Source organism: Stomoxys calcitrans, chromosome 2, assembly GCF_963082655.1.
Source record: "Stomoxys calcitrans chromosome 2, idStoCalc2.1, whole genome shotgun sequence".
NCBI classification, from domain to species: domain Eukaryota; kingdom Metazoa; phylum Arthropoda; class Insecta; order Diptera; family Muscidae; genus Stomoxys; species Stomoxys calcitrans.
The window spans coordinates 9772253-9793603 of NC_081553.1; the positions used below are offsets into that span (position 1 = coordinate 9772253).

Here is a 21351-nt window from a genome sequence, read left to right on the forward strand (position 1 = left end):
TGTAATTTAAAACTTGTTGTACTGGCATGCAATAAATAAATAAATAAAATACAACTTATCAATGTACGACCTATGAAGCCTTCACACCTAAAGATTTCTGATGATGACCCTCTTGGTTGGAGTGAGCTTTCATTTTTCCACTGTATAGGATTTTCGATCATTAAACTCATCTCGAAAGAGAAATTGACACATCATTAGAAAATCGCCATTTTTCACGATTAATTGTTTTAAACACTACAAAACTCTTGTTGAAAACATAACTAGTTTAGTAATATTTCTTCATAAATACTGAGGTATTATCCAAATGAATTAATTCTTCATGTAATTTTATTCAAAAATTGTTCAAAAATATAGCCGAGTCCGAACGGCGTCCCACAGTGCGACACCACTTTGGGGAACATTTTTTGAATGACCATGCAAGGCATTGTGCCTCGCAAATGTCGCCAACACTAAGAGGGGATAACCACCGCTTGTTCGATGTTCTCGCCAGGATTCGAACGCGTTCAGCGTCATAGGCTACAATAGCACAAATTCGATATCCGCATTCAGGGCGAAGTGTCCCCACCCTAAAAAGATATTATATAGTAAAAGAAGGCGCAGCGGGGCGGGCCGGGTTCGGCTAGTAAATATATAAAATACAACCTTTCAATGTACAACCTTAGAAGCCTTCACACCTAAAGATTTCTGATGATGACCCTCATGGTTTGTGTGATGTATCTCCTATGGCTTTAATTTTTCATTGTATAGGATTTTGGACCATTAAGCTTATCTCGAAAGAGAAATTGACACATCATTAGAAAATCGCAATTTTTCACGATTTATTGTTGTAAACACTACAAAACTCTTATTGATAATATAACTAGTTTTGTAATATTTCTTCATAAATACTGAATGAATAAACTCATCATGTAATTTTGTTAAAAAATTGGTATCTAAAAAACGGAATGGTGAAACAATATTGATTTTCACTATGAAACTCTAATTTAATACCTTAATTGAAAATTTGTGTATATTTTAGAAAAGCGCTAGGTACTTATTCATAGATAGCTGTTTTTCAACTTCGAAATATTAAATAATATATTTTAATCATCTTACCTTTTGACTTCATCAGCACTTTGTGCTATGAAAAATCCTTGAGTATTGGCTTGAATCTTTGCACCTCTTGGATTAATGGAGATTTTGCTATCAGCACCATCTTCATTGCCCTTGATTTCAATGGCCAGTAGCAGTAGTTTCAGCTTGGAGAAACAAAGTCTAGACATTGATTGGAAGAAGAACACACACACAATAGAAATGAAATTTATTAATAAATTAGAACGATCCTCTTTTGTTATGCAATATAAATATTATTATATAATCAAAAATTCGTAGTATGTTGTGTGGATAGTAAGTAATTTTTAAATATTGTATTATAGTATGTACATTACCATTCAAAACATGCAGTTTAACTTCTAGGCGATATACGGTGCAAATTAAGAACAAGCCATAGAAAAACAATATTATTAATGAAAAACATAAATAAAAACGAAACTAGAATAAATGAAAGAAAGCTCATAGAAATGTAATTCAAAAATTGTCTACATACAAGTAATGTATGCGGTTATGGGAAATAACCGTCACGGGACAAGGAGGGACAGTTTGTTACGAGCATTTTAGTTATAGATGGGTTGACATACACAGAAAAGAAGTGAATAGTGTTTTCTATTTCGAAGTGACTAGGCGGTTTTAGGTGTTTGATTATTAATATTTACAGATCGTTGATCACCTAGGGAATAGTTTAGTTAAAACATGCGATAAAAAGTACTCAAAGTAGTGAATCAGTGGAACTTCTAAAGTGTTCTTGGTTGCAGTTGAGTTAAAGTCATTATTAAGGCAGGAAATCGCTAAGAAAGAAATTTGTCTTAGTCTCATTCATTGCAATACTCTATGAATGAGTAAAATAATTGATGGTGTGAAGGGTATTCTTGTTCAATTGAATTTGAAAAAAAAATATATATATGCATTCCATTTGTATATGTATTGTATTTTTTTGCTATGGAAATAAGTTGGAGTCTCAAACAATCATTCATTTATTATAAACAAAATCTGGGTGTTATTGGATGCAAATGTTTAGAGTATTCAATCATTATTATTATGGATTGTGAGGAGTAAATATTTATTTGTTATAAATATAGTTACACTAAGTTATTTGGTTGCAAATCAATACTAATTAATGACCATTTGCACATAATCCCATTGTGTTTGACATATAAGAACATTAACTGCCACTGGGTTTTAAAACAATTTCGATAGCTATTTTCTACTACTATTAGTTTAAGGCCTTCCATTGAATCCGTGTTTTAGAATACTGATCTTCTATGAAATCCAATATGTGGAAATTTTTGATTTTGACATGATTAAAAAGAAGAGCAAATGTTAAACCAGTTTTTTTCCAAATGAATAAAATAAGAGGGAAGAAAACGCATTTAATGCTCAACTTAAAACAGTTCACAAATGTGAGATATCAGCATAAGAAATTGTAAATTTACATTGAGAAGAATTAAATTGTACATGAAAAATACATTTAAAGATCCTGTAAGTTACTGGCCTATACAAGAAGTGGATAGGTAAGTTTCGAGATAAAGTCTGTAATATTGTTTTTCAATATCAAAATATTACAGGCCTTGTTTACAAATTATTATTGAGGCCTTAAAATAGTTGCATTTGACAGTTTCATAGAGGAAGTATGTCAAATAAACTTATTTCGAATCTACTTGAGGTTTTGTGAATAGGGCCGTACATGTTTGGCTATGAGAAATGTCTCAATAGAAGTTTTAAATAAAATGTTTGCTGTGATACGAGTATGTATTGTATTTTCAACAACTTTTAGCAAATGCTTGGCAGTTTTTTTAAAGCCGATCTCTTCAAATATTTATTTAATTGCGTTTCAATCATTGATATACAGTCCACGAGACAATTTCCCCTAACCCAAACACCACAACTCATTGATTATTTACAGCAGTGTTTGGCAAACTTTGTTTGTCACCTTCAGACATTGGAAACAACATTTGCTATCTGGCATTTATAGAACATATTCTTTGTTTTATAGGCGTGACATTTAAATATTATAGAGCACTGCTTGTGATGCAGCCTTTGAAAGAATCGAAAGAGAGTCAGTGAAAATGGGTCTGGCAGTAAATGGAGATAAGACGAAATGGATGGTTTCAACTCCAAAAAGCCTTGCACAACCCAGCAGATAAAGAAAATTTAGAAAGTTGGGAACCACAACTTTGAGACACTCAGTAACTTTATCTACCTCGGCACCGCCGTTATCGAAATGAATAATACTGGCAAACAGATGCTTCTTTGGACTAAGTAAGCAGTTTAAAAACAAGGCCACCTCTCGACAGACGAAGATTACACTATACAAGACACTGATACTACCCATGCTGTTATATGGTTCTGAAGCATGGGTACTTGTTAAAGCAGATGAGGCAGTGCTTGGATTATTTGAGAGAAAGATTCTTCGTAAAATATATGGACCACCTTGCGTTAGTGGAGAATATAGGCAACGTATGAATAGAAGTCTTTTGAAGGCAAACACAAATGGAAAGATCAAGTGGTGGGAGACACCTCGAAACTAGGTGTCAGAGATTTTAGAATGAGCGCAGAAGATCAAGGCGCTTGGAACTCTATTCTACGTTCGGCTAGTGGAACAAATATTCTGTCATAGCCAATTAAAGAAAGAAGAAGCTTGTAATGCAGGTAATATTGTCGACGAACTTGTTTTATTATTATATCGGGAAGACCAAAAGCCCGATGGAAAGATCAAGTGGTGGGAGACACCTCGAAACTTGGTGTCAGAGATTTTAGAATGAGCGCAAAAGATAGAGACGCTTGGAACGCTATTCTATGTTCGGCTAGTGGAACAAATATTCTATCATAGCCAATTAAAGAAAGAAGAAGCTTGTAATGCAGATAATATTGTCGACGAACTTGTTTTATTTTTAGACGTGAATAACTTTCGTATGGTTCCCAAAATTCCAACTTTTCATTATAACGTTAGCCTTGAAAACCGAAGTTTTGTTCGGTTTTCAATTTTAATCTTCGTCTTCGGTTAGAACAAAAACCTTCATAACTAATATATCCCTGGAGTTTCCGAGTAAGGATTATCCATTATTGATTTTTTGTCGAACAAATTGGACCTCCAGTTGGAACTATTAACAGAAAGCATGAATAAACAACTGTATATATGACCGATTGTATATGTACCATCGGCCTTTACATAATCAACTAACAAATATTCAACATTTCATTAAGAAACAGGAGCAAACATCTCACATAACAATGAGTGCATCAAGTGTTAGTTCAGCGGTAAGCGTCCTCTTTTTATAGCCGAGCTCGAACCGTGTGTCACAGTCCGACACCTCTTTGGGGAGAAGCTTTTACATGTCATAGTACCTCACAAATATCACCAGCATTAGAAGAGTTTATACCCGCTGAAAAATTTTTTGATGTTCTTGTCAGGATTCGAACCCAGGCATTCTGCGTAATTGGCAGACATGCCTTGTGCCCTACGATGTCATACAAATATTGCAGAAAAAGTCAGTGTTTGGCGATCCATATGAACTCAAACGTCTTCTCTGACATAGTATAGTATGAATGACATTTTTCTACAACCTTTTCAATGAATATAATTTAGTGTTGTGAAACTTCATAAGTGTTCAATGTTCTTTTAAATTACTTTAAAGTATGGTTAATGTGGGAGTTTGAGAAGTAATAATAACAAAAGTGGACATATTCTGAAACATTCAAATAATATCAGTTTGCTATAATCTTTCATAACATAGTGTATCTCTGATATTGAGGAAACGCATGGGGTCAGATAAATAAAATCTGATCTCTTCTGCCTCTATTAAACTATGTTTAGTTTTGTTATCATATGTCTTTTGTGTCTTAATCTACATCTCTGGTCATATACATATAATCCCTAATCGATTTTAGTATTTTTTTCCATCCCGTAGACATTGTGCAAATGGTCACGAAATCTTACTAATTATTTTGGATATATAAATTGGCTTGGTTGCGATTTTGAAGAACATAATTATTTGTTGTATGACTTTGTATGGACTATGTTATTTGGTTTAATGTATGTATGTATGTATGTGTGTGTGTGTGTATGCATTATATAATAATTTAAGTAAGTTGTTGGTAGTAGTAGTTGTAGAGTATGCAAGGTATACGGTATACAGAGAAATAATACGATATGAACAAATCATCTCTAGGGTCTTACTCGCTGGCTTGTGGGAATGTCATGCCGGTAAATGAAGGTGATAGGGTTTCGGTGTACATCTCACACCCTGTACCTTGAAGATAATCATTTTGCCAGGCCTGAGTATCTGGAGACTGAAAGTTAAATATACAAAGTTTTGTATGATTATGGATTTTGTTTAGGTTTCAAGGTGGTTGGTTGGTGGGTTGGTAGATTGATTGATTGTTAGATTGGTGGTTTGATACAAGTTTGCTTCAGTTATGGTTATTGTAGATTTTTTCTGTTGTTTCAGTTTTATTTTCAGGCTTTTGAACAGAGGGTTAATGAATTGAGATTAGTTTCGATGGTGGATTTTGTGAACGTGTATGATTTCTAGATGATGATAGTGTATATGGGAGATCATTGACGCATTCATTTCTGAGAGGCCTGGTCACAAGAGACAGATAGAACGTAAGCAAGAGAAGATATACATTAGTCGCCGTGGGATTCAGTGCTGCTAACACAAATAACCTTTATCTTTGGGGGGAGGAGGATTCTTCCAAAAGGGGTGCATCATCATCGTGGATTTTTGTTTTGCTCTGAGATTTGCATTGACAACCATGCTTAACCAGTCAACAACTATCACGCTCGGTTTGAGATCGAATCTTGGTATAAACATTCTTTTAGATTTGTTGGGCAACGAAAATTCTGTACACTTGCAATAATAATTCAACATAAAAATGGCATTTGAAAAGCTTCGAGCTTAAATTGTTTTGTTTTGCTGCAGCCTTAAATTACTATAGCACTAGCCTAATGTTTAGCTTTGTCTATAGTTGTGTATGTATTTTTTGTGTATTAGTATTTATGTGGCATGTCTGATTATAAAAAAAATTGTGTTAATAATTTGTGTTTGTACATATCAAGAATTATTTCAAAATAATTTATGTACATTTGTTTTATGAATGCTATAGTGATGAAGGTGTGTGTCCATTTAGAAATCCTAGGGCTGTTTTGGTAGAGCTGAGATGTAAATGTTTTTATTTCAATCAGGATTTTTCTTCCTATTACCATTCTAAATATTTGGCAAAAACAAAAGTAATATTTCTTATTTCTATTCAATATGAGAATAATGTTTTGTTTTTTTTAAACAGAATGGATTGCATAATATATATTAGTAAAATATGTTTTTGCCCTCGCAGAAGTTTCTTACTCTTTTGCAATATTTTATTGGCAAATTGTTAATGGAAAAGTACGCGAACACACCTATGAATTATACAGCAATCGGTAAACAAAACACAGCTGTATTATCAGGACGAAAAGTCACTAACCGTTAGGACAAGCAATAAACATATATTCAGGAAACCAAATTCCTTTAACCAGATGAATATCGAAACGATAATTTTTTTTTCTATCAGCCAACACGCAGGGGAATGCAGTGCATTTCGTTGGCGAGAGGAAATTAGGATATGGAGGTGGGGAAAAGGATGTAGTGCTCATTGAAATTTCTCTTAAATCTTTGGATGTCAAAGTGGGTAGGAGAAACATTAGCCAGAAGTCGATTCCACATACGAACGGTACGGGCGAAATAAGAATTCTCTTTATAATAAATTGTGCGGTCCGCTGGCCAATCAATTTCAAACGGGTGTGAGTTCCTGGAATATCTAGTATCCCTGACATAAATCCTTACATCAGGAATAAGAAGACGAATATCAGACGAATACACACCACGAAAGTACCGATAGAACAGCGCCAAACGACCCACATTGCGTCGATGATGGAGGGAGGCAATAGAGTTACCCTGTCCCCAATCAACGCCATCGCTCTGCTCTGTACACGGTCCAGTAGCTCCAGGGATGAATTTGTAGCTCTAGCCCATATATATGAGTTGTACTCCATTTTTGGCCTAATGAAAGTCTAAACACTTGATTGCTTCTTTAGACACTTCAAATACATGTTTAGTCCAACAAACATCACTTTGTATTTTCTTACCCAGAACATCAAGAGCTTCTGATTGCTCAACATCTATACCGTTGATAGACAAAGATGATCGTAATGGGTCAGTGAATCGCCTGTGTGACAACAAGCAGCACTGAGTCTTTCGTGTATTAAAATCAACTCGATTCATTCCACCCCACTCAGAAATGGCCAGCAAATCCTGGCAGAGTGTATCATCCATAAAACGCCTCTTGTCCTCAATCTCTCGAAGACTAGGCCTATGGTCAAATGAGTACGAATGGCAGAGATTACTGTCATCCGCAAATGAGTAGATCGGATTCGATGTCTGACCCAACAGATCATTGATAAAATTAAAAGAAAAAAAGAAAGAACAGAGTCCTGGGGTACACCTGCGGTAAATTTATGCTCATTGGATAAGAACCATCTATAACGACTCGAATAGTGCGTTCTCTGAGAAAGCTCGAAATAAATAGAACGAAGCCATTACCGACAACAAATGCGACAAGCTTTGATAGTAGTGCACCGTGCCAGACCCTATCAAATGCCTTGGAGATTTCCAGAGCCACAACCTTACTCTAACCAAACTGATGGACTGAGCGACTCCAACGTTCCGACAGAAGTGCCATGAGGTCGCCCGTAGAGCGATTTCTGCGGAGTCCATACTGTTGGTCGCTAAGAAGGCCATTAGACTATAAATGCCTAACAAGATGGTGATTAACCATGCTCGCCATGACCTTGGAAAGAGCGGAGCATATCGCAATTGGCCGATAATTCGCAGGATTGTGTGCCTCACCCTTCTTGGGTATTGGCTGAACGTTCGGAACCTTCCAACGCGCCGGGAAGACTTCCGCCCGTTAGGCAAGGTTGAAAAGGTTGCGTAATAGACGAGTGAGCGTCGAAGAACTCCTGCGTAAGACAAGTGTTGATATCCCTTCCGGCCCGGAGATTTCTTTACGTCTAGATTCTCAAGAACCCTTTTAACTCCACGAGTTCGAAAAAATATTTGGGGCATGACTCCAGATACATTTAATTGGGAACCCTATAAAGACAGCCAGTACAAGCTAACCTATCCAAACTTTATGCCAGTAAAAAGTTTATGTGAGAAATTTTAAGGGGATAGCTTTATTCATTCGAACCCTTCGTGTTAACTCAAAATATATACGCAAGTTCATCATTCGGGGTGACAAGTATACCGCCATCCTATGGAAGTACTCTTCGAAGTATAACATATAATAACTGGATCGCCTACATTTCTATTATATTGAAATCTCATTACAAAATGCATTCAAATGTCGATATGATAAGCTATAATGAGATGCAAATCTTTCGCTTTGTGTATTCGGTACCCGTAATATAGGGTATAATGATAATTTTTAGATAGCGAGAAATCCGGAGATTGGGGATCCTGGGGAAATAAAATCGCAACCACAATAGGTCTAGCTTTTCATACCCTGGCTTTGAATTCTTTGCATAGCTTATAATGCCAGCAGTATTAAATCTTGGAAACTGCACTTTCGAAAGAGCCTTAATATTTGAAAACTTAATCATTCGGTTGCTAGTTTAGATTAGCTGATTAATATGGTAATTTTTATACCCACCACCGAAGGATGGGGGTATATTCATTTTGTCATTTGTCACCCTATAAAGACCATCTAGCCATGTCCGTCCGTCCGTCTGTTAAAAATCACGCTAGTCTTTAAAAATAGAGATATTGAGCTGAAACTTTGAACAGATTCTTTTTTTTTGTCCATGAGCAGGTTAAGTTCGAAGATGGGCTATATCGGACTATATCTTGATATAGCCCCTCTTTAGATCGATCTGCCGATTTAGGGTCTTAGGCCCATAAAAGCCACATTTATTAACCGATTTTGCTAAAAATTGGGACAGTGAGTTGTGTTAGACCCTTCGACAATACTCTTCACTTTGGCCCAGATCGGTCCAAATTTGGATATAGCCCATCTCTCGGTTGAAGGTTTTGGGCCCATAAAAGCAGCATTTATTGTCCGATGTCGCTGAAATTTGGGGCAGTGAGTTGTGTATGGCCCTTTAACATTCTTTTTCAATTTGGCTCAGATCGGACAGTGATTTGTGTAAGGCACTTTAACATTCTTCTTCAATTTGGCTCAGATCGGTCCATATTTGAATATCGCTGCCATATAAACTGATCTCTCGATTTAAAGTCTTGGGCACATAAAAGGCGCATTTATAATCCGATTTCATTGAAATTTGCCACAGTGTCTTATGTTAGGCTTTTCGACATCCGTGTAGTATATGGTTCAAATCGGTTTATATTTAGATATAGCTACTAAAAATACCAATATTTTGTTATACACAATTGAACAATGACTTGCACTTATTAGTCGAAACCAAAACATACTTCGATATAGCTGCTATGGGGCATAAGGTATGCATTTTTCACCGGATTTTGACAAAATGTGGTTTACATATATACCCAAGGTAGTGGATATCCAAAGTTCGGCCCGGCCGTACTTAACGCCTTTTGACTTGTTATTATACCCTCCACCTTAGGATGGGGGGTATACTAATTTCTTCATTCTGTTTGTAACTACTCGAAATATTCGTCTGAGACCGCATAAAGTATATATTCTTGATCGTCGCGACACTTTATGTCGCTGTCCGTCCGTCTGTCCGTCCGTCCGTCTGTCTGTCGAAAGCACGCTAACTTCCGAAGGAGTAAAGCTAGCTGCTTGAAATTTTGCACAAATAATTTTTATTAGTGTAGGTCGGTTGGGATTGTAAATAAGCCAAATCGGTCCATGTTTTCATATAGCTGCCATATAAACCGATCTGTGATCTTGACTTCTTGAGCCGCTAGAGTGCGCAATTCTCATCCGATTTGAATGAAATTTTTCATGAGGTGTTTTGTTATGACTTCTAACAATTGTGCTAAGTATGGTTTAAATCGGTTCCTAACCTGATATAGCTGATATATAAACCGATCTTGGATCTTGACTTCTTGAGCCGCTAGAGGGCGCAATTCTCATCCGATTTGGCTGAAATTTTGCATGGGGTGTTTTGTTATAACTTCTAACAACTGTGCTAAGTATGGTTTAAATCGGTTCTTAACCTGATATTGCTGCCATATAAACCGATCTGTGATCTTCTTAAGCCTCTAGAGAGTGCAGTTATTATCCAATTTGGTTGAAATTTTGAACATCGGCTTCTCCCATGATTGAAGGTCATGAAGGTCATCGTACATGTTTAATACTATTGCTTAATACAGCTCCCAAATAAATCGATCTTCCGATTTTGTTTCTTGACCCGCTTTCAAAGTGCCATTCTTATCCGAATGGACTGAAATATTACGCAATGACTTCTTCAATGTTTAGCATTCAATTCATATATGTTCGGAATCGGACTACAACTCGATAAAGCTCCAATAGCAGAACAGTTCTTATTCATTATTCTTTGTTTGCCTAAAAAGAGATACCGCACAAAGAACTCGACAACTGCTAACCATGGTGGAGGGTATATTAGATTCGGTTCGGCCGAAGTTAGCACGCTCTTATTTGTTTCACATTCTGATTGAATGGTTATTAATTATCACTATCATAGATAATTTTTTTTTGATATTTGCAAAAGACCAAAGGATTTTTACGAACGCACACTTTCACTATAATAACATCCCCATATATGCACAAATGTATTGGTGTTGGAGCGATATGATCAATTTCTATATATAACGCAAGATTATAGCTGAACATTAGAATTTTTTATAAATTTCTATTTCGATTGTAAGAAAACGGTTAGTTTAAATATGACTGCGTATATAATCATATCGTCCTTGAAATAAACATTAATGTAATAAAATTGTTTCGAATTCAGTATGGTATTATTGTTATAAAGAGAGTTGTATATTAACAGTAATAGTAGTAATATGTATAATTGAACTAAATAAAAACTAAAATCTTAATAATAACTATAACGAGTTATGAACCAAATACATAAAGTAAAACATTTTTTTTTCTTTTTTAATTTTCCTTTTTTTTTCTTAGAGCAATACGAATATATAATAAAAAGCTTTACCACAACATCGAAGGCAATCAATCTTGATTTTTTTTTAACACATTAAGAAACAAATATTTGATATTTTGAAATAGACAAAGATATTTTCAACATATTTTTTAACGTTTTATTTTAGCAATAAATACAACAATACATGTAGTATTTTTATTTGATGTTGATTTGTTTTCTTTGTTTTGGGGAATACAAAACACATTGGGGGAATCATACAGAAAAATTAAATAAACCTAGCACAAGTTTAAGAGTTCGTTTCTTTTTAATAAGATTTGAAAAATCGAATTGAATAATAATTTGAGAAAAAAACCGACATTAGGATTTTTAGCAGTTTGAATACAAAAAGTTTAAGCTTTGCAGCGAAAAGGAAAAAAATGCATATACAGTCAAACTTCTCTACAGTGAACTTCTATACAATGAAGCTCCCTCTATAATGAACAAATTTCAAAAACACTGCTTTTTCCTTGCCATTTTCTTGTCTTCTGATCTCCTTATATATGAATTTCTATACAGTGAAGTTTACTATACAATGCAACAATTTTGCATGTGTAAATTTGACTTATCTGCGTTTCTGTCTCCTTATAATGATTTTTTCAAACAATTTTCTGTTACGCACACTAATAGCTCTGTGTACCTAGAATAACGTTGCATATAATGTATTTAAGTCTCTAAATATATTAGAAGGTTTTGTTGACGAAGATAAATGGAAGAGCGTTATCCAAACTTAAATACCTGATTATTTTAAATAAAGATGAAAAAAAAATATATAATTTGTATACGGTTGCTTTGTTATTTGCTTTTTGAAGGTTTTGATGAGGAAAACCAATGAAATGTGTAATCCCATCTAAAATGCCTTATTATACCCTCCACCATAGGAAGGGGGTATACTAATTTCGTCATTCTGTTTGTAACTCCTCGAGATATTCGTCTCAGACCCCATAAAGTATATATATTCTTGAACGTCATGACATTTTATGTCGATCAGGCCATGTCCGTCCGTCCGTCTGTCTGTCGAAAGCACGCTAACTTTCGAAGGAATAAAGCTTGCGGCTTGAAATTTTGCACAACTACTTCTTTTATGTGTAGGTCGGTTGGGATTATAAATGGGCCATATCGGTCCATGTTTTAATATAGCTGCCATATAAACCGATCTTGGGTCTTGACTTCTTGAGCCAAAAGAGGACGCATTTTTAGTCCGATTTGACTTAAATTTTGCATGTGGAGTTTTGGTATTACTTCCAATAACTGTGTTAAATATGGTTCAAATCGGTCCATGTTTTGATATAGCTGTCATATAAACCGATCGGGGATCTTGACTTCTTGAGCCTCTAGAGGGCGCAATTGTCATCCGATATGGCAGAAATTTTGTACAACGGCTTCTCTCACGACTTTAAACATACGTGTCTAATGTGGTCTAAATCGATCAATAGCTTGATACAGCTCCCATATAAACCTGTTTCCCGATTTTGCTTCTTGAGCCCCTACAAGACTCAATTCTTATCCAAATGAACTGAATGACTTCTACAATGTTCAGATCTTATCCAAATGAACTGAAATATTACACAATGACTTCCACAATGTTCAGCATTCATTTATGGTCCGAATCGAACTATAGCTTAATATAGCTCCAATAGCATAGCAGTTCTTATTCAGTATTCTTTGTTTGCTTAAAAAGAGATACCGCGCATAGAACTCGACAAATGCGATCCATGGGGGAGGGTATATAAGATTCGGCCCGGCCGAACTTAGCACGCTCTTGTTATTTTTATATCCACCACCCTTGGATTTAGTTATTGCGTTTGCAAAACATCGAAATATCAATTTCCAACTCTACAAAGTATATATATTTCGGATCGTCGTAAAATTCTAAGACGATTTAACGATGTCCGTATGTCTGTCCGTCTATCCGTCCGTCTGTTGTAATCACTCTAGAGCCTTCAAAAATTGACATATTGAGCTTGAAATTTGAACGGGCCAAATCGGACCATATTTGAACGGGCTAAATCGGATCATATTTGAACGGGCCAAATCGGACAATATAGCCTGAAGCCTAAAGAACTGAAGCCTATAAAAAATCTTTATTTATTACCCGATTTAGCTGAAATTTGAAACATTGAGTTTTTCTGAGCCTCACGTTATCCGACCTTAATATGGTTCAGATCGGTGTATAATTGGATATATCTGCTAAAAAGACCAATATTTTGTTCTCCAACATTTAATAGTGACATATATTTTAGACCACTCGATGTCCGTGTGGGTGCTTAAGTTATCCAATTCTCACCGGATTGTGACGAATTGGGGTTTACATGTATACCCGAGGTGGTGGGTATCCAAATTATATATCCGATTTCGCTGAAATTTAAAACAGTGAGTAGTTTAAGACCTCCCTACGTCCGACCTAAATATGGTTCTGATCGGACTATATTCAGATATAGCTGCCATATAGACCGATCTGCCGATTAGGGAACTGAAGCCCATTAAATCTTTATTTATTACCCGATTTAGCTGAAATTTGAAACAGTGAGTTTTTCTGAGCCTTACGATATCCGACCTTAATATGGTTCAGATCGGTTAATAATTGGATATATCTGTCAATATTTTGTTCAACAAAATTGAATAGTGACATATATTTTAGACCACACAATGTCCGTGCCGAATTTGGATGCTTAAGTTATCCAATTCTCACCGGATTGTGACGAAATGAGGTTTACATATATACCCGAGGTGGTGGGTATCCAAAGTTCGGCCCGCCCGTACTTAATGCCTTTTTACTTGTTTTATAAAAAAAAAACGTGGGGAAAAATATAATTTCTGTATAATGAAGTTTCTATATAATGAAGTAATTTTCTGATCCCGTCAAGATTCATTATAGGGAAGTTCGACTGTATTATAATCTGAAGCTATTGTTAAAGTCATGATTGGTGGCAATTATTGCTCTGCAAACCACAAAAAGTTTTTGAACTATGCTGCTGGAGCTCTACTGTGCCTTTCCAATGTTTAGAGAAGAAAAAAATAAACTTTTTTTAATGAATTACCAACTTTGAAGGTCGCGTTAGAATATAATATAGGAAACACATTATTTTACTTTAACTCTTATGTGAAAAAATTGTAATTTTCTTTTAGTTTGTTGCTTTGAAATGCTTGTTAATACTGATGCGGAAAAATATAGAGCTCCTCTAGAGATATATAGAAGAAAATAGTTTGAAATATGTCGAAGACATTCAGATTGATGAGGAACAAATGTACAACATTGGTGTGTAAGGGGAAGTATTTCCTTTTACCTTGTCAATGAAATGAAATAAACTAATATGTAAAGGTTTAGTTGTATTTTTTCAGAGCAATTGAAGAATAAGCACACAGTATGGAACTTGTCTGTCCGCATGAGATAAAGAACAGACACAATTATCGACAGTTATTGAGAAGTAGATTGAAGGACAAACAAAGTGTTTCGTTTACGTGGAAATTTTCTTGAAATATTAACGACCCTTTTTGGCAAAGGTGTAGTGCCAATATGCATGACTTGCATTATAGCCTGTTTAATGTATATACATTGTTATTTTCCCTTTCTTCGATAAGAATACGCCGGTCAACCTTTATGTTATCCAGTTGTAGTTTGTAATTAAATTTGTTGATCTGATCAAATCGAACTCGAAAATTTGATAGTAGGTTTTGAGTAAAACATTTAACCCATAAATAATTTATTTTTAGACAGATTTATTGGCGAATTTTTAAAAACAAAATAAAAACCAAAATCTTAAAGAAGACATACGTTTAACAGAAAAGTAACTTGTAAAAACATATGAACATGAAATTCAAATTGGAACACTGTGTAGAGTTTTTTCTTTTGTGGAAGTGTATATAATGTTATATCCATAGACATACGAGTATGTATATTGTTGGGTAATAGTGTTGATTATGTTTTGTTTTTAGCACTTATTTTAGCTTGCGTTTCGTTTTTCTTTTTAAGAAACAACTGCCTGAATTTTTTTGAAAACTTACTCAGTGGCCTGAGCAAATGGTATCCCGATAAATGTCGGACTCAAGGTTTCTGTGTACATTTCCATGCCTGTGCCACGCAGGTAATCATTTGTCCAAGACTGCATGTCTGGCGACTGTAGCAAATCAATCAAATCAGTATACAAAGTTTATTCAAAGGTTTATTGGCATTTGTATTTTTTTTTTTGGTTTTGTAAGTAGTATGTGCGAAGGAGAAACATAATTGTAGAGTTGCCATGTATCAACAACAATACAATTTCTACAAAATAATTGATATTTTCTCTTTTTTTTCGATTGGAATATCTACTGCTGGTGGGCAGTGGAATCAAAAGAGGGTCTTAGCTTACATACTTTTTTTTTTTTTTGGTTCTTGTTGATAGCAAATGAAGTGGTTAAAAGTAAGATTAGGGTAGTGGGGATTTAGTATAGAAAACAAAAAAAGTGGGCTAAATGAGAGGCGGTGCCTTGGTCAAACTTACCGTTTTGAACGAACGCATGGCAAACAGATTGGCCATCATTGTGGAAAATCCAGGCGCCAAACAACTTTGTGCGATAAAACCCAGCTTCAGTTCAGCCAGACAGATGACATCGTCACCTTGCTTCCAATCCCACGAAGGAATATTTAGTAAATAGGCCTATAAATGGATTTCGGAATTACACATAAAAATTGCTTATATAATACGAAAAATTGAACATTAACAACATCAAAAGCCGTTTACGGAACAACTCAACAACTTCCCGGGGAAGTCGTTATTTTCTACTGGAAGGATCAATGGCGCATTGTTACAACGAGTATTAAGTGGATATGTGGTATTGAGTTTTTCATTTCAACTGATTTGATCTGTAAAGATCGAAGGACAATACGGTATCAACACGGACATGACGCTATTTTGGTCACACACAGGCTTCCCCCTATGCAGGAGAGAGAGAGAGTGCGGACGTTAGATCCTTTGATCTATTTCACTAATTCACAAAAAGGACTAAAACGGACTTGGTTCAATACACAGGGTGACAACACAAATATAGCATACGAGTTACAACAGTTTTACAGAGCTTTTTCAACATTGCTTAGCGCCACCGGCTTTAAGGCTCAAGTGGGCGTACTCAATATCCACTTCCGGTATACATGCATACGTTTTTTAAGAGAGTGCGTGTGTTTTTTTTTTCTTTCTTTTTTTATTTTATTCTTTCTTTGTTTGTTTAGTAGTCTAGCGTTAGAATTGAATTGAAGTGAATTTAAAACCAATATTATTACCTTATTGTGATATTGCATTAATTGTATAATAACTCTTATATCATCACTATAATTTTTGATAGAAATGACGCGCATTATATTGGCAGCATCTTCAGCATCTGGATCCTGACAATATTTATTTGCCAGCACTAAACAGGCATCAGCTTCATGGACCTTTGTAATATATAGTATTATAGAAGAATATAATAAAGTTATTATACATTTAAGGTGGTCTCTGTCATTTTCGTTAGTTTGTTTTTTTTTCAAATTAAGTTTAATTGATCTATTATTTTTTGTTTTCTTTCTGTTAGTTGTTTGAACAATGTCATTTAAATTTGTTTGGGATTATTTGAATGGTACAGTGGAGTGGTATGGGTATCTTAATTTGTGAACATGGATGTTGTATGTCATAATTTTGAACATTTAGTATTTAGTGTTACGAATTTTAGTATGTTGTTATTGTGGATTTCGGATTAATGTTTTGTTTTTTTTTCTTTTGGGGGAGGGGTTTAATCTTGTTTTTGGACAAAGTTCTTATGCAACTTGACAACATGACATGACATGTATGTATGTACGAATAGTAAGTATGTAGGGTGACACAAAGTCAACAATTGAAAGCCCATTTATGTAGTATCATGACTGAAGGAAGCATTTATTTATATGCAAAACATATGAACAAACATAATAATAATAATAAAAAAATAAAAATAAATAAAAAATTTAAACAAAAAACCATTTGGTTAACATTATCTTTTGTTTTAGATAAGCATGTAAATACTAAGTATGTGCTTTTGGCTATTCAAAATTTACATTACATTTGCAAGCTAAAAAAATATGAAATAAAAATTTATTTACATAGAAAATTGTAAAGTGCATGCCATATTATTTGATAGTTAAATTTTGATAGAAGATGAATTGGTGTTTTCAATATACAGTGTTCTTTTTTTTTGAGTGTCGCATTTGGCTGTGGTGAATGTGCAATATGATAAAGTAATCAGGTCAAATGTGGAAAGAAATTTGTTCATATTACTTGCTATACTCTATAGCAGAAACCAAATCATCAGTTCTATTGAAAAAGTCTAAGATATTTCAAAAGATTTCTGTATATAATTCAAACTAAATATATATGCGTATGTGCACACCCTACACTCATGCATCAAGTTCTGCTTCTATGAGTTAAAAACCAATAGGGACAATAAATTGAGTTTCAAAATTAATACAATTACAAAAAACCGAAATCCCAAGGGTTTTATGCGACGCAGTGTACTCCGGGCCGATCTGCCAATAAACCCAGCTAATTCCGGACACGAAGATTATTTTTATTGAGCCTATAACGTAAAACGTTCCAACTCTAGTCCAAAAGATGTTCTTATAAATATTTTTAGTACAATAATAAAGGTTAGAGATCAGGTTCTTTATAGGCCATAATTTGCATTTCAATGTAAATGGTCTGTGCACACACGGACTTCATAAACTGTAGGTTACGTTAACTGTTGCAAGATTAGCAAATAAAAAAAAAGGAGAGACCCTGAAAACTTTAAGCAAATCAAAAAAGTCTTTAAGTAATTAAAAAAAACCCCAGCCTTGTGGAATTGAAGTTGTAAAGTCCTATATTGTTGCCAAATATGTCTTTAAATACATATAGCCTCACTCAAAAATAGAACCCCTTGATGCGTTAATTCCTAGCCGATTTGACTGAAATTTTGGTTTCTGTGATTAATCATCTTGTGTGTATAAAAAAACTAAACTTTACTGTATCTATTGCTTCTTTCAGGTTCTAAGTAACTGTTGTACTTAAAAGATGGATTTAGATTCAAGCTCCTTTGGAAAAAATATGGATAAAGTATTACATTTATGCTTAAAAATTAAATCATTTGCATGAACTTGATTTAATTTTCTTTAAGCATTAGGTTAGGTTGAAAAGAGGGTACACCTAAGCCAGTAATCGGATTGTTGTGGGCTCTAAAAACTTTAAAGTAATCTCTAAAAGGAAAATTTTAAGTTAGGAATTCCGTGCTACTAACAAAATCCTTAGTTGTTTTCAATACCACTCCCCTAAGTTGGTTCATGTCTGATATTGTGTCTCCACCCAAGTACCGGTATCTCTTGTACGCCATAACCGGGCAATGACAAAGGAAATGTTCCAACGTCTCATCATCTTCCCCGCATGGCCTACACATGCTATCACTTGCCGTACCGATTATACATAAGTGAGCTCGTAGTCCTATGTGTCCCGTTATAATACCAATAGCTATACTGACCTCCTTCTTGCTTCCTTTCAGTAATAGCCTCGTCTTCTCACGATCTGGATCCCCCCATAGGATTTTCCCCGTCCTACCGACCGTTTCGCTGTTCCACAATGTTGCATGCGCATTCATCGCCCACTCCCTTAACTCGGTCTGCGTCGACCCGAGAGGCTTAGGGTTAACCAAGTTTATTGAGGGCAGTCCTCTGGCCGTCTTCTGGCACCACCAAATCGTCTGCCCTTTCATTTTCCCTTACGCAGTTATGGCTCGACATTCAAACGATGCGGATTTTCCCATCTTCAGAGAAGGCGTTAATCTCCTTCTTACACTGCAAGACTGTTCGTGACCTTACCGTCTGTCTTTCTGTCGGTAAAGATGTTCACAATCAACGTCCTCGTTGATGTATGGTCTTATCACGCTCCATGTATTGATCTTATCACGCTCCTGTAGAGCCAGTGGACTATCCTAGAATACAGGCCCCATTTCGAGGCTACGGCCCGTCTACATAGTGCCCAACATCTGTGAGCCTTCTCAGTACGCTCCTGAATGTGATACTTCCAGTTCAGTTTCCTGTCCAAGATCACACCTAAGTATTTGACCTTGTTAGATATCGAAATCGTCTTATTGAGGAAATGTGGTGCGTTAAATTTGCCCACCTTCGTCTTCCTGGTGAACAGGCATATTTCAGTCTTCTTTGGGTTAACATTGAGACCTCTGGGTCAGTCTCTACCTTCCCTTGACATGGGCATGCAGTTTGTATTTGAGCAGTTCGCCGGATGTCATACTCTTTATCATGGTGTCCACAATACGTTCCATGGTTTTGAGTAGAAAGGACGTAAGGCTTATGGTTCTGTAGGCTTTTGGTGTCGCATAACTTGCCTTGCCGGGCTTGGGTATAAACACCACCCTTGCCTCCTGCCAGGCTTTCGGAGTATATGCAAGTCCCAGGCACGCTGTAAAAATGTTGGTCAGACGAGGCGCCAGATAGTCTGCTTCTCTCTGCAGTAACACCGGAAATATTCCATCAGGTCCTGGTGACTTAAATGGTTTGAAGCTCCTCAAGGATTCCTTCATCATAAATTCCGTTATTCATTATTCCAAGATTCCGGTGTCTCCGTGAGTCCCTTCGTGTCCTGTGGAAAATGGGTTATTTTTTCAAAAGCCTCAAAATGTCCTCCGTTGTCTCTGCTCTCACTCCCATGTCGTCTACTAAAATTTCAGTTTGGACACGGGTTTTTGAGAGAAACTTTTTTATCTTGGCGGCGTCATTAACGCTATCAAATTGTTCTTAGAAAAGCTTCCAAGAGGCTCGTTTCGCCGCTTTTGAATTTTTTCATAAAATTGTAAATCGCCTAGCATGTTTCAACCGAACGTATATCGAAAGTTTATTGTTTAATGTTTCAGAGCACCTAGTGAATTAGTTCGTAACATCCAAAAGTAAGAGAGATAGACCCATTGATAAGTATACCGATCGACTCAGAATCACTTTCTGATTCGATGTCCGTCTGTCTGCCTGTCCATGTAAATTTGTGTACAAACTGTAGGTCGCAATTTTCATTCGATCGTCTTCAAATTTGGTATGGGTGTGCTTTGCGGCCTAGAGACGAAGCCTGTTGAAATTGGAAAAAAATCGGTTTAGATTTGGATATAGCTCCCATATCTATGTTCGTCCGATTTGCAGTAATACTGCAATAAAATGGTCATTTGTCAACAGATTTGTTCGAAATTTGGCAGGAAGGATTTTCTTATGACTTCCAACATTACAGGTGAATTTCATAGTAATCGGTTCAGATTTGGATATAGCTCCCATATATATGTTTGTCCGGTTTGCAGTATTAATGCAATAAAATGGTCATTTGTTACCCAATTATCTCGAATTTTGGCAAGAAGGACTTTCTAATGCCTCTCGACATTACTGTTGAATTTCATGGAAATCGGTTCAGATTTAGATATAGCTCTTATTTATATATATATCGCCCGATTTTCACTCCTAGAGCCACTGTAAGCGCATTTATTGACCAATCTTCCCATAATTTTGTACAACGCTTTCCTCGACGACTTCTACATTGCTCTCATATATACATTCTCGTACGATTTGCAGTAATATTCCAATCAAATGCTTATTTGTTAGTCGATTCTCTCGAAATATTATAGATGAAGTTTATAGAAATCTGTTCAGATTTACATATAGCTGTCATATATGTATATCGTCCGATTTTAAATTCGGTCACAACAAGCGCATTTCTTGACCCATCTTGCCAAATATTTTGCAAAACGCTTTCCTCGACGACTGCCACAGTAACTCGAAATCGGTTCATATATATGTTCGTCCGATTTTGAGAAACATTACAAGAAAGTGGTAATTTTTTAATCGATTCTCTCAAAATTTTCCAGGAAGGATTTTCTTATGAATCTCGATATTACTGGTGAATTACATCGAAATCGGCCCAGATTTAGATATAGCTGTCATATATGTATATCGCCAGATTTTAACTTCTAGAGTCACAACGAGCGCATTTCTTGACCCATTTGGCCAAAAATTTTGCACAACGCTTTCTTCGGCGACTGCCACTTTATCTGAGAAGTTTGCTCGAAATCGGTTCAGACTTAGATATAGCTTCCATATTTATGATCGTCAGATTTTGATTAAT

The 21351-nt window shown here is 35.6% G+C and overlaps 1 protein-coding gene across 39 annotated transcripts in view; it reads right to left on the reverse strand.

Moving 5' to 3' along the window:
- Positions 1-21351, reverse strand: part of LOC106083984 (calcium-activated potassium channel slowpoke) — a 223715-nt gene that overhangs the window by 46649 nt on the left and 155715 nt on the right. For 26 of the 39 annotated variants that reach the window (XM_013247445.2, XM_013247351.2, XM_059362223.1 and 23 more), the window contains 4 exons: positions 16476-16628; positions 15700-15855; positions 5273-5385; positions 1096-1254 (listed from right to left, as the gene is read on the reverse strand). In XM_013247445.2, coding sequence (XP_013102899.1) covers positions 1096-1254; positions 5273-5385; positions 15700-15855; positions 16476-16628 — 581 coding nt within the window. Of the gene's footprint in view, positions 1-1095; positions 1255-5272; positions 5386-15223; positions 15337-15699; positions 15856-16475; positions 16629-21351 lie in introns of all 39 variants that reach the window. The other 13 variants (XM_013247410.2, XM_013247401.2, XM_013247379.2 and 10 more) reach the window with 1 other exon arrangement.